Source organism: Scylla paramamosain, chromosome 10 (assembly GCF_035594125.1).
Source record: "Scylla paramamosain isolate STU-SP2022 chromosome 10, ASM3559412v1, whole genome shotgun sequence".
In the NCBI taxonomy this organism is placed as follows: Eukaryota; Metazoa; Arthropoda; class Malacostraca; order Decapoda; family Portunidae; genus Scylla; species Scylla paramamosain.
In genome coordinates, this window is record NC_087160.1 from 12879590 (window position 1) to 12892500 (window position 12911).

Genomic DNA, 12911 nt, shown 5'->3' on the forward strand with positions numbered 1-12911 from the left:
ACACAACACACACACACACACACACACACACACACACACACACACACACACACACACACACACACACACTTTTTACAATACTTGACCCGAGAAATTGTTTACGTAAACCAGCAGAGAGAGAGAGAGAGAGAGAGAGAGAGAGAGAGAGAGAGAGAGAGAGAGAGAGAGAGAGAGAGAGAGAGAGAGAGAGAGAGAGAGAGAGAGGAGTCAAAAGGAACAGTTTTAATTAGTAGTAGGGGAGTTGTTTCTGCATTTGGCTTTAATAATTCTTTTGTGTTGCACCTTTTGTTTCTCGGCCCTTCGTTTTCTTGCTGTTCAGCGCACCCACCATCATCATAGCCTCCTCCTCCTCCTCCTCCTCCTCCTCCTCCTCCTCCTCCTCCTCCTCCTCCTCCTCCTCCTCCTCCTCCTCCTCCTCCTCCTCCTCCTCCTAACCCTTTCACAACTCTGGCTTCTCCACAGGCATCGTAAAATGGTCTATAACAAGTTCCTACTGTAGTTTTTAAGGGCACCACTAACGGCAAAAGTTATCAAAATGTTAAAAAGAAAATTGCAGTAGTAGCCTCTAGTCTTTTTTTTTTCTTTTTTTTTTTTTTTTGAGCTCATAGGAACCATTTAGGGGTATTCAAATGAAGCAACAAGTGTCACACCTTTAACTCTTTCACTGCTTGACTGTTTCTCTCAAATCACAACTCTGTTTTTTTTCTTTTCACCAATTTTTAAACATCAGTGCTAAGACGCTCTATAACATACAAAAGACTAAATTAACCTCTTCTTCTGTCTTATTTTTTTCCGTGTGTTCTTTTAACTGTTTCACTGCTAGATCGCTTCTCCCAAAACCACCAACAATTTTTTTTTTCTTTTCACTGCAGTGCAGTGTCGCTCTGTAGCGTAGTAAAGACAAAAGTAACCTCTTCTGTCTCGCTTTTCCGTGGGGTCTTTGGAAACATTTTTTTTTTTTTTACCTTGCCTATGATAAAGAACGACTGCGTGTAGTAATAAATGTTCTTTACTCCCAGTGATAGCAAGATGTACAGCACGGGCGTGGCGGAACCTTCTTGCAAGCCCCTGTGGAATTCCTCCTTCATCTGGGAGAACCTGGCGGGGGACTCTCTGCTTGGCCTCACGCTGGAGCTCTCCGTGTGGGACTACATCTCGCACACAGAAAACGGATTCCACGGTGAGTGCATGGCCTGACGAGAGCGCTGACGGTGGAGGGTGGAGGTGGTGGTGATAAAAAGAGTAAGTTAATAGGGTTAGATAAGACGTCTCTGGGAAAGGTAAAGGAAGGTTATGAGGAAGATAAGGAGTTTCCAGGGAAGACAAGAGACAGGTTCCAGGGAGAAAACAAAAGAGGAAAATAAATGAGGAACTTACGAGGGAAAGCCTTGGAGATAATGGAGGCCTTGGGGTATAAGGAGGATCGGGTTATTACTGGCGGGATAACGGACGTGTTTGGCAAGCAGATATATGAGAGCTTCACGGCAGACAGGAGGACCAGTGCGCTTGGTTATAGATGAGGTAAAGAATCTACAGTGGATATATAGTGTTTGTATGCTTACAGGTAAATTCCACACACGAGAATTCCTCCATGAATATTTAACCCAAAGCGGTTCTTCCCACACTTAACCTGACATCATGGGGAAGATTATTTTGTGGGTAATCTTATTTATGAAATGTTTTATACAGGAATTTTTTTACGGCGAGAACTCAAGCTATACGTTGGTGTGTAGGTAAGAAAGATGTCCACTTGTATGTGCATAGTGAAGAGAAAAGCTACAAAGAAATTAAAGAGTATTTAAGAGTGGCAGACTATGGGGAGGGTGATGAAAAAAAAAGAGAGAGAAATATAAAAAGGTCATGGACTTTTTTCTAGTTGTGTGAAAGACAGAGAGAGGGATTAAGAGAAGGACAAGAGAGATTTCAGCTGATAAAAAGAAAGGATTCCAATTAGAGAAGTTTAGATAATCTAAATCGAGAACAATGGGAAGACAGAAGTGGGAAAAGGGAAGGAGGAAAAAGAGGAGGAGAAGGAGTATAGATGGGAGTATGAGGTGCGTGGCGGTAAAGAGAAAAGAAAATTACTTTAGTTAGCTGATCTAAATAGAACATGTGAAGATAAGTGGGTGTGTGTGCCACGTCAACAATTTACGTATCTTGAGTTTCTCTATGCAATGATAGATGAGGAGGAAAAAATAGACGGCGGAGGAAGGGAGGACGGGGATGCAGAGAAAGAGGAAGGACAAAAGCAAAAAGAAAATGAGACGGGGGACGAGATTCTGAAATAGGGAATAAAGGAAAAAAAATAGAGTAAGGAAATACGAAGGGAAAAACAGAAGGAAGGAGAAGCAGGGAGAGAAAAAAGAAAGCAAAGGCAGTAAAGGAGTGATAATGAAGTGAGAGGACTCTTTGTTAAGAGAGAGAGAGAGAGAGAGAGAGAGAGAGAGAGAGAGAGAGAGAGAGAGAGAGAGAGAGAGAGAGAGAGAGAGAGAGAGAGAGAGAAACGCACACCTTTCCTTAAATGAACCACCTCATCACTACATATGACTCACCTTCTCTCCTCTCCTTCGTGACCAGGTGAAACCCTAATTGACCTGCGGCACGCTTACCTGGACGAGCGGCCCACCTGGTACCGCCTCCAGGAGCGCAGGTCCCGCAGCGCCAACGCCACGCCGAGGGGATCCATCGTGTCCTATGACTTCTCTGTGCCGTCTGTGAGAAGGCCGTCTGTGCGCTCTGGCTCCGGTACGTGGAGTGAGTACCCGTGTGTGTGTGTATGGGTGTGTATGGATGAGGGTGAAAGGTGGAAATAAGTAAGCATGTTTCGTAGAGTGACTGCCCGACGGTTTATTGCTGCTTCTCTAATGTTTTTGTGTGTGTGTACAGTCTGCTGCTGGTCTCTCTCGAGACAACCGGCCCTCCCCCTATGGAAAGAGCTCAGAGTTCGTACTGACCAATGTTTGGGTTGGACCAAGACACACCGGGACAACGAGGTCAACTCCTTGACTTACATCCCGTACTTACTCACTGCTAGGTGAACAGGGGCTACACGTGAAAGGAGACACACCCAAATAATCTCAGTCCACCCAGGGGATCGAACCCTGGCCCCTCAGTTGTGAGCCGAGTGTGTGTGTGTGTGTGTGTGTGTGTTATGTAGCCTTGTCGCGCTTTCATGCAATAGATTCCCTCCTCAAATCCCTTAAGCCACCATGACATGGGTTAACTTAACTCCTCCCCGCTGAGTGATTATTGGGGAAGGTCTTTCCTCTGCAGTGGACACGTTTAGACTGATGATGATGATGATGATGATGATGATGATGATGATGATGATGATGATAATGATGATGATGATTGTGTGTGTTTGTGTGTGTGTAGGTAGGTAGGCAGTTAAGAGCATTTACGTCAAATTACAGTATGCATGAATTTAGATTACACGATTGCTATGCATGTTTCAGAGAGGGAGAGAGAGAGAGAGAGAGAGAGAGAGAGAGAGAGAGAGAGAGAGAGAGAGAGAGAGAGAGAGAGAGAGAGAGAGAGAGAGAGAGAGAGAGAGAGAGAGAGAGAGAGAGAGAGAGCAAAGAAAAAAATAAAAACGAAAGACAGAAATAACTTAAAATTCGCCACAAAACATACACATTTTCTCCGCATCTGTCCAACTTTTAAAAGAAGGAAGGAGGAAAGAAAGGAAAAAGAGGGAAAAAGCACGCCATGCACGGATAACCGGGAGGGAAAGTTACGCCTAAACTTTCCTTCATGCACTAAAACTGGAAAGAAAAAAAAATTAAAACAGGCAACCTCTCCTGGATTTCGGCCAGTTCACCCCAAAATTAAGGCATTAAGGCACTGATATAATATTAAACATGGAAAAAGTAAAATGAGAGAGAGAGAGAGAGAGAGAGAGAGAGAGAGAGAGAGAGAGAGAGATCCCCTTACACTCACCAGGTATTTCCCAACCACACATAAACACAACAGAACAAAAGAAGATCTGATTTGTCCGGTTTTCTTTTCTTTCTTTCTTCCTTTTCTTTTCTTTTCTTTTCTTTACCGCAAAAAGCTAGAGACAAAAACTGAGACCAGAAAGATTAAAATGGTAAGCACCCCAAACTTGGAAGCGTGAAGGGACAGGGTGGCTTGTGCTGCTGTGGCTTACGATAATATAATAGTTGGTCTTGAAATTGTTTGATGTGTAAAGGAAAAGAAAATGCGGAACGAAGAATGAAGGAAAAGAAAATCATTGTTATTATTATTTTTTTATGAGATCGGTAAGGAAAATTGATATTCTTGAAGAGCAGAGAGAGAGAGAGAGAGAGAGAGAGAGAGAGAGAGAGAGAGAGAGAGAGAGAGAGAGAGCTTGCGAGGGATGTGGCGAAGCATCATTATTGATATGATTGTTTCTTCTTTCGTTTCTCGCTGTCCTTACGATGATTGTGTGTGTGTGTGTGTGTGTGTGTGTGTGTGTGTGTGTGTGTGTGTGTGTGTGTGTGTGTGTGTGTGTGTGTGTGTGTGTACAAACTAGTTCTACAACAATATCAACTACTCCTACTACTACTACTACTACTACTACTACTACTACTACTACTACTACTACTACTACTACTACTACTACTACTACTACTACTACTACTACTACTACTACTACTACTACTACCATTATTACTTCTACTAAAACCTAAACTTCTCATCATTATTTAAAGTATTTGATCAGCGGTTTCCAAATATATAATAGTTTTAGTCAGTCACTTATAATATAACAAAACCAGTCTTTGCCCTCTTTTATCTGTTAATCTATTTTCTCTATCTATCTGTTAACTGTTATAATCTCTTAAACATAACCCTAGCTTAGTTCCCTTGCCAACCTTCTTTCACATATTCTAATTCTCTAGTCTAATCTATATGATTATTATCTTCTACCTGTGTTTACCTGCAGATGACGGTGAGGACAGCAGGAACTCTTCACTGGACTCCGGACTCTTACACCCAGACTTAGCGTGGAGAGACTCAAGGTAAAGCAAGACAGATCCGTGTTTCTCAAGCCTCGAGTCAGTTAGTCAGTCAATCATTCATACATTTTTCTCTCTTTCTTTTTTTTTTTTTTTCATAATTTTGTCAGTCACTTTCTGCTTGGTTGCCTCTTTCTTTGTTTGTTTGTTGGCTCGTTAGTTGGTTTATTGGTTGTATTTTTGTTATTTTCATGTTCTTTCGATATTTTTATTTAAATTTGTCTCGTTTTGTCTCTGTCAGTTTTGTCTGTATGTGTTTTTTTTTTCTGGTGTGTGTGTGTGTGTGTGTGAATATCTCTCTCTCTCTCTTTCTCTCTCTCTCTCTCTCTCTCTCTCTCTCTCTCTCTCTCTCTCTCTCTCTCTCTCTCTCTCTCTCTCTCTCTCTCTCTCTCTCTCTCTCTCTCTCTCTCTCTCTCTCTCTCTCTCTCTCATGAAAGTTATGAAAGATCCTCTTTCCCATTTGTTATTTTCATTTAATTTATATAATCATTTCCTTTTACATATTTTTCAGATTTTCTTTTCGTTTTGTCATTTTTATTTTTGTGTTATTTTTAACGTGTATCTGTTCTTGTTCTTGTCTCCTGTCATTTTGTTCTTGTTCGTGTTTTTTGTGTTCTTTTACTTCTTCCTTATTATCACTCGCATTGTTGTTGTTGTTGTTATTGTTATTATTATTATTATTATTATTATTATTATTATTATTATTATTATTATTATTATTATTATTATTATCATTATTATTATTATTATTGTTATTATTACATTGTTATTATCATTATTTTTATTATTATTCCTATAGTACCTTGCCTACGTACATGCACCAAGCCACTCAGGGCAGAGTTTCTCGCTCACTATCATCTCTTGTATCTTCTGTATATATATTTGTGCATTAGAAGGTATTATAGTAGCATATTTATAGTCTTCTTACATATATCTTGCTGCATTGTGTATCGCTCTCTCTCTCTCTCTCTCTCTCTCTCTCTCTCTCTCTCTCTCTCTCTCTCTCTCTCTCTCTCTCTCTCTCTCTCTCTCTCTCTCTCTCTCTCTCTCTCTCTCTCTCTCTCTCTCTCTCTCTCTCTCTCTCTCTCTCTTTCTCTCGTCTCTCTTTCTCTCGTCTCTCTTTCTCTCGTCTCTCTCTCTCTCTCTCTCTCTCTCTCTCTCTCTCTCTCTCTCTCTCTCTCTCTCTCTCTCTCTCTCTCTCTCTCTCTCTCTCTCTCTCTCTCTCTCTCTCTCTCTCTCTCTCTCTCTCTCTCTCTCTCTCTCTCTCTCTCTCTCTCTCTCTCTCTCTCTCTCTCTCTCTCTCTCTTTCGTCTCTCTTTCGTCTCTCTTTCGTCTCTCTCTCTCTCTCTCTCTCTCTCTCTCTCTCTCTCTCTCTCTCTCTCTCTCTCTCTCTCTCTCTCTCTCTCTCTCTCTCTCTCTCTCTCTCTCTCTCTCTCTCTCTCTCTCTGTTCCTTCCATCTCTAGCCCGCTGTCAAGGCAGGCATAGTTCAAATTGTATGTTCACAGTTCACAGTAATGACCTTGGAATGCCTGAATTTCAGTCTACCAATAGACTTACCTGACACTATAGTTGGTTGGATGCTTGCTCACGTAGTTCATTAGGTAGTTTTTGTGCATAGACCATCTTCTCGCCGTTATGTTTTTGTATTCTTCTCTGATAATCTCTCTAGTGCTGCAGCTCACTTCACTAGCCACGTAGATAACTAAGAAGCTGAAGTTGCAGGTCGCTAGCATTATCTCTGGATTGTAGGGAAAGGACTCGGCAGTAGCCAGCACCTCTTGTCGTGTAGTGCAGTGACGTTGTTATAACGGCGTCTCGAAATTAATCACTCAATATCACTATTTTTTCTCTAACGTTTCCTTTTTTTATGTCTTTCGTGGCAGGACACGAAAATTCTAATGAAAAATATACTTTTATGCGTTGTTTTTTTTCCCGTGATGTATTGCGATGGTTTACTTATGGATTGCACACACACACGGCCTTTCTCTGTCGCCACCCAGTCACGTGTTTCAGAGTCTGTCACGTCCCTGAGTCGCACCACAGACTGGCCCGTGTGTAAGAAGCCTTCTTTTTTTTCATATTTATGTACAAATGTGCATTTTCTCTTTTTAGATATGAATTTATTCTTCTAATAAAAAGAAAAAAAAATAGACAAAACGGGTGTTGGCTGCTTCTGAGGAATTTCTGACATTCTTACCGTATGAAAATTTTCTCTACCTCCGTATACCTCCTTGTACACCATCCCACCATCCCCCTCCCCTTCTCTCTCTCTCTCTCTCTCTCTCTCTCTCTCTCTCTCTCTCTCTCTCTCTCTCTCTCTCTCTCTCTCTCTCTCTCTCTCTCTCTCTCTCTCTCTCTCTCTCTCTCTCTCATCCAATTGTCCATCCTCTCCCTTCTCCAACTCCGTCCAACTTGTCTTAGAAAAAAAAACTACGAAGAAGTGATTGGTCCCAGCACTATAACTCACTTCCTGTCTTTCTTTTGCCGTCTTCGCTTTCTGGTGTCCCAAGTAAGTGTAATAAAGAGCAACACCTCCCGCTGCAGACACTTGACGGGCATGTTTATGGCAGCGGCTGGCCATCAACACTTCATGAGCCAGACGAGCAGAGAAAAGAACTCCTGTGGCGGTGTTGCATCCGTGTCTCCTTCTCTGTTCACTCCCTCTTTCAGTGTCCAGTGTGATTCTTCGGCTTGAGACTCAGAAAGGAGCGAGAGAGAAGGAAGAGAACATGTGAAAAATTTTAATCAAGTGATCCCACATTTCTATAAGGATAAATCTATTTGTGAACGAGAATGACGAAATGCACATTATTTCTTTGCTTAAATCTAGTCAATCTGTCATGACACTCGTAAAGTTGTGGATTTCTTTTATATGGATAAATAAATACAACCATCAGTCACGAACCTGCTAACAATAGTGAGTGGCCCGGTACCACCCCGCCTATCCACTCGTCCACCGCTCACTGTGCAACCCGCCCTGAGCTGCCCATCCGCCCCCCTCAAAGTAATGGTGCTGTTGGGGTGTTGAGGCGGTCCCTGCCATACTCCGTGCCCGCCCCTGTCTGCCTCCTCAGGGAAACTTGTGTGGTAATGATGCTCCTCTTGATAAGAATGGTGATAAAATAGCAATAATAATAATAATGATAATAATAATAATAATAATAATAATAATAATAATAATAATAATAATAATAATAATAGTACCACTAACGATTGTTATCATTATTATTATTATTATTATTATTATTATTATTATTATTATTATTATTATTATTATCATTATTATTATTATTATTATTGTGATATAATAGTAATAATAATAATAATGATAATAATAATAATAATAATAATAATAGTAATAATAATCATAATAATTATAATAATAATAATTATAATAATAATAATAATATTATGATTATAATGATAATAATAATAATAATAATAATAATAATAATAATAATAATAATAATAATAATAATAATAATAATGAAAATAACCGACTATGAGAATGAAATGTAAGGATGATAATGTTATATATGTTAATAATACGGATGATGATAATAATAAAAATAATGGTATTAATAATAATAATGATAACAACAACAATGATAATAATAATAATAATAATAATAATAATAATAATAATAATAATAATAATAATAATAATAACAATAATGATATTTTTTTTCGGTGTGAAAAGATAAATATTGCAACGTGTGTGTGTGTGTGTGTGTGTGTGTGTGTGTGTGTGTGTGTGTGTGTTCGAATTGAAATACATGTATGTGTATGTGCGTGCGTGGGTATGTTGTGCGGGTGTACTTACACGCACACGTATACACAAACACGTATTTATACTATAACTTTTGGATCTTGTTTTTATTGCATGATTTTTCTCCACCACTGCACGTGTTTTCGTCTCTTGGTATTGTTGTTGAACTTGACCTAATTCACTTTACTCTTACTTAACTTTGTGTGATTTTTGCAGTCCTGGAAGTGTTTCTTGTGAAGCGTCTTTTTTTTCTTTTATTTCTAAACTGTTCCTTTTTTTTTTGGCTTCACTTAGTTGACACAGTTTTATATACATGCATTTTCTTTTTAACGCTATGCTGTTATGATAAGATGATATATTTATATGGTGTCTTTTGAAACGTGAGGGAGAATAAGGTGATGGTTCCTTGTGTTTCCTCTTCCTCCTCCTCCTCCTCCTCCTCCTCCTCCTCCTCCTCCTCCTCCTCCTCCTCCTCCTCCTCTTCTTCTTCTTGGTCATTTTGTTCTTCTTTATCCTCCTTCTCCTCCTCCTCCTCTTGCTTTATCACACCTGGCAACCACACCCATTCTCCCTCATTAGTCACTAATCAAAGGTGAGAGAAAGAGAAAAAAGAATCAGCGACCTGTTTTCGCCCCCTCCCCCTTCAGAAGTAATCACGGAGCTAATGCCGTTTCATTAAGATTTTTGGTTTCAGTAATCAGTGAATCATTATAACCATTCAGCCAGTCAGTTAGTCAGTCAGTCAGTCCGTCAGTCTGTCAGTCAATCAGTCAATCAGTCAGTTTGTCAGTCAGTGAGTTACTAGTCAATCAATCAGGCAGTCGTCAACTCAAACCATCACTGCCAGCACCACCACCACCACCGACGCCGCCGCCGCCGCCGCCGCCGCCGCCATCACCACCACCACCACCGCCTCCGCCTCCGCCTCCGCCTTCTGCATCACCTGATTGTCGTGTGTCAAATTCAATTACCTGTAATGTGCCAACAAGTGGGGCGTTGCGGGGCTTTTGTTGCGCCTCACGTGGTGGGCGGCGGTGCGCTGCCTGATGCATACTCCAATGTCTATCAACTAAACTTTTGTCAATTAGAGACCGAGAGAAAAAAAAGTGCTAAGATCGAAGAAAAATAAAGCTCCCTATTATCTCCCCCCATTTAGCCCCTTAACTCTACTCCCTTGCCCCTTCCATACCGTCCTTCAGCCTCGTCTTACCCTGCTAGGTCGCCCTCCAGACGTGGATCATCCTTGAGCGAGCAAGCGGAGAACGAAGTGTACCAGCTGTCCCGATCCTACCCCCACTCACTGCCCCAGTCAAGACGTTCCTCCGTAGCGTACCAAACCTCTAGTCCGGAGTTCAAAGGTGAGTGTCTCCTCGCCGGCTCTTCTCCCTCCTCAACAGCTCATCTCTCTGTGCCTCACGCCTCCCTCAGCAAGATCAGGTCGCTGCTTCAGGTGGTATTGTTACTTAGGTCTCATTATTTTTGAAAACTGAAAGCAGGGACTCGTATTAATATAGAATTCCTGATTTTTTTAAAGAAATTAGATAAAATGAAGACTTAATAAAACCAATCTAAATGTGGAAAATATCAGGTCACACACAAAAATAGCAGCAGTCAATGAAAGCAATCTGCCAAAAGTGAAAGCCGTAGTAAAGGCAATTCCTCGACATGTTTGCCGGAACCGTGTATTGGGTGTAGTGTTTAAAGGGTGTAAAGAGAGCAGGAATTACACCCACTCGCAGGCAAATGACGCGTGTGTGACGTCAGCTGGAGGCTCCTGTCGCTGGGCCCTTTGATTCACTGCAAGAGTGGCCCCGACCTCGCTAAATGATCGTGTTTCTGTGCCGTGGGCGGAGGCGTGGCCCGGTGTTCGCCCCGCTCAGTACTTGGGGGGGGGTGGGCGAGCCTGGAGTGTCGTCTTGCTCAGTGACCTGCACGCCTGAGGATCTAATTTAGTTTTCAGACTCAGATTTTTCTTGTCTTTCTTTCGAGGAAAATGTAAATGTTTATTCTTTTTGGACGATTCTTTGCTTTCACAATAACTTCCAGTACTGTTTGTAATCTGAGCCAATATTGTAAATTAAGATTGCGTAGATAAATAAATCATGAATTTATTCATTGGTGGATGATAAGGGAATGACAAAAAGATACACGTCGGCATGTGGTTTCTTGGGATCTTTGGAGGAATATACAATTTTCTTCACTGACTATTGGTGTGACGCATCGTGTATCAGTCTGAGGGGCAATATTTTCCAGCCCAGAACCGTGAAATGTCATTTTTCTGCACCAACATTTTTCAAGTGGCCGAAGATATTTTCTGAGGACGGACCGATGTGGCAAATCTTGTCTCCCAAAGCCGGGCTGGACACGAAGGAAAGAAAGAAAATGTAATCCGCCGCGAGCACGTTTTGGTCACGTGAAATCCCGCTCACCGACGTAGATATGACTCAGAAGGTAATATACTGCCAGTGCTTTCTGCCATGAACAGCAAGTCGGACTCTAAGTTTCCTCATGAATTTAAGTCTTGAGCTTCCCACGCACGTATTACACAGCCCACCCAGTGTGTTCATCATTCCCCTTCGTTTCCCAGTATCTGGAACACGCACTTTCTCCATTGTCTGTAGAGCAGTGTCATATGACCTTGTTTTTACTGCACATTAAATCACTTATGAAATTGCACTTACAGTGCAATTTCATAAGTGCAATTTCATAAACATTTGGCATCCTTACATACTTTTCTCTCTATATGGGGCACCAGTAAGTGGGTAGTTTCCTCCAGTGTGTTTAGTCCTCGCGTGGTGCAGGAGGTGGAGACACATGCCTGCCCTGACTCCTCTCCTCGGGCTGGTGTTCTTGCGTGCTGGCGGCGGCGCGGGGACGTCACATTCCTTCCGGCAAGCCTCCTTCAAACGACTCTACTCCATTATTGGAAAGTGTCATTACCTCCTCCTCCTCCTCCTCCTCCTCCTCCTCCTCCTCCTGCCACTCTTCGATCGGTGAAGTTTGTGATCACGAGTTTGGAGCAGACTTGCGGTTTCTGGTCCATGATTTTAAATAGAAAGAAAGAAAAAATGAAATAAAATATAAGTGGAGCGCCATGTCTCGTCAGAAAATGTTTAGAATTCCCAGGTTTCCTCAGACTTGCTGTTACTTTTTTCTTAAATATTTTTGTATGCATTTATTTTACGCGTTTTTTTTTTATATTTATGTATTCATTTGTTTATTCATGTATTTGTTTGTTTGATTATTGATCTTTTTGTTTTCTGATTTATTTACTTTTGATTTATGTATTCATTTGTTTATTCATGTATTCAATTATCTATTTTATTTGTCTTTTTTTATTATTTATATATTTGCTTAAAGTTTTATTGACTTACTTATTAGTTTCCCGGATTGTGAAATGTTTGAAGTCAGCATCATGCGCCCACAACTTTGAATATGCATGCTGCTTCCACATACAAAAGCATCGCTCCTATTCACGTGAAAGACAATGGCAATCCTCACAGCGTTATATGAACAATGGCGCCAGCGTGAGGAGCAGCTATTGTGTCCTGCTTGCTTTCTCGAGAATTAAAGTCATGACGAGAGTTACGGACATGATACCAGAACGAATTACCGCCGCCACCACTTTCCTTCCAGTAATAACGTGTATTGATTATTGAAGAATTGAGAAGGAGAGCACGCGAACACGCCTTAAAAATCATCGTGCCATAGCCGCTTCACTTGCAACGATGCTTCCAGGGAACGAATACTGACTGAAACACTGTATTGCTCCCAGACGCATCGCCGTAGCCAAGCCGGAGCATCTCACCCTAAGACACAACACAGAAACATCGTAAAAGTTCCCCACACTTCAGATTTTTGTTCTATTTTTATCACAAGTTTACAATTTCGTTAGCCGAGTAGTGTTTCTTCTTAGCCAAGGAGTGGGAAAACGAAACAAAAATAGAGTCCGTATAACTCCAACGATTCCTCTTTTTTGTTGCGAGAGGAGATGGAGAGACTTAATTCCTTTACTACGTTGGCTTGTTATCAGAGCAGGTTCTCTTTTTACCGAAGGATCGGACGAACAAAATAAATTCGTTAGACGTAAGAAAACAAAAGGAAATGCCTTCTACTTGTACCTTTCCTCGGCTTCTTTCCT

At 41.2% G+C, this 12911-nt stretch overlaps 1 protein-coding gene across 7 annotated transcripts in view; it reads left to right on the forward strand.

Annotated features, from left to right (window-relative positions):
* LOC135104242 (serine-rich adhesin for platelets-like) overlaps window positions 1-12911 on the forward strand; it is a 181132-nt gene that overhangs the window by 152646 nt on the left and 15575 nt on the right. For 3 of the 7 annotated variants that reach the window (XM_064011411.1, XM_064011416.1, XM_064011415.1), the window contains exons 19-22: window positions 1020-1180; window positions 2578-2754; window positions 4928-5003; window positions 9989-10128. In XM_064011411.1, coding sequence (XP_063867481.1) covers window positions 1020-1180; window positions 2578-2754; window positions 4928-5003; window positions 9989-10128 — 554 coding nt within the window. The remainder of the gene's footprint in view (window positions 1-1019; window positions 1181-2577; window positions 2755-4927; window positions 5004-9988; window positions 10129-12911) is intronic. The other 4 variants (XM_064011413.1, XM_064011418.1, XM_064011412.1 and 1 more) reach the window with 3 other exon arrangements.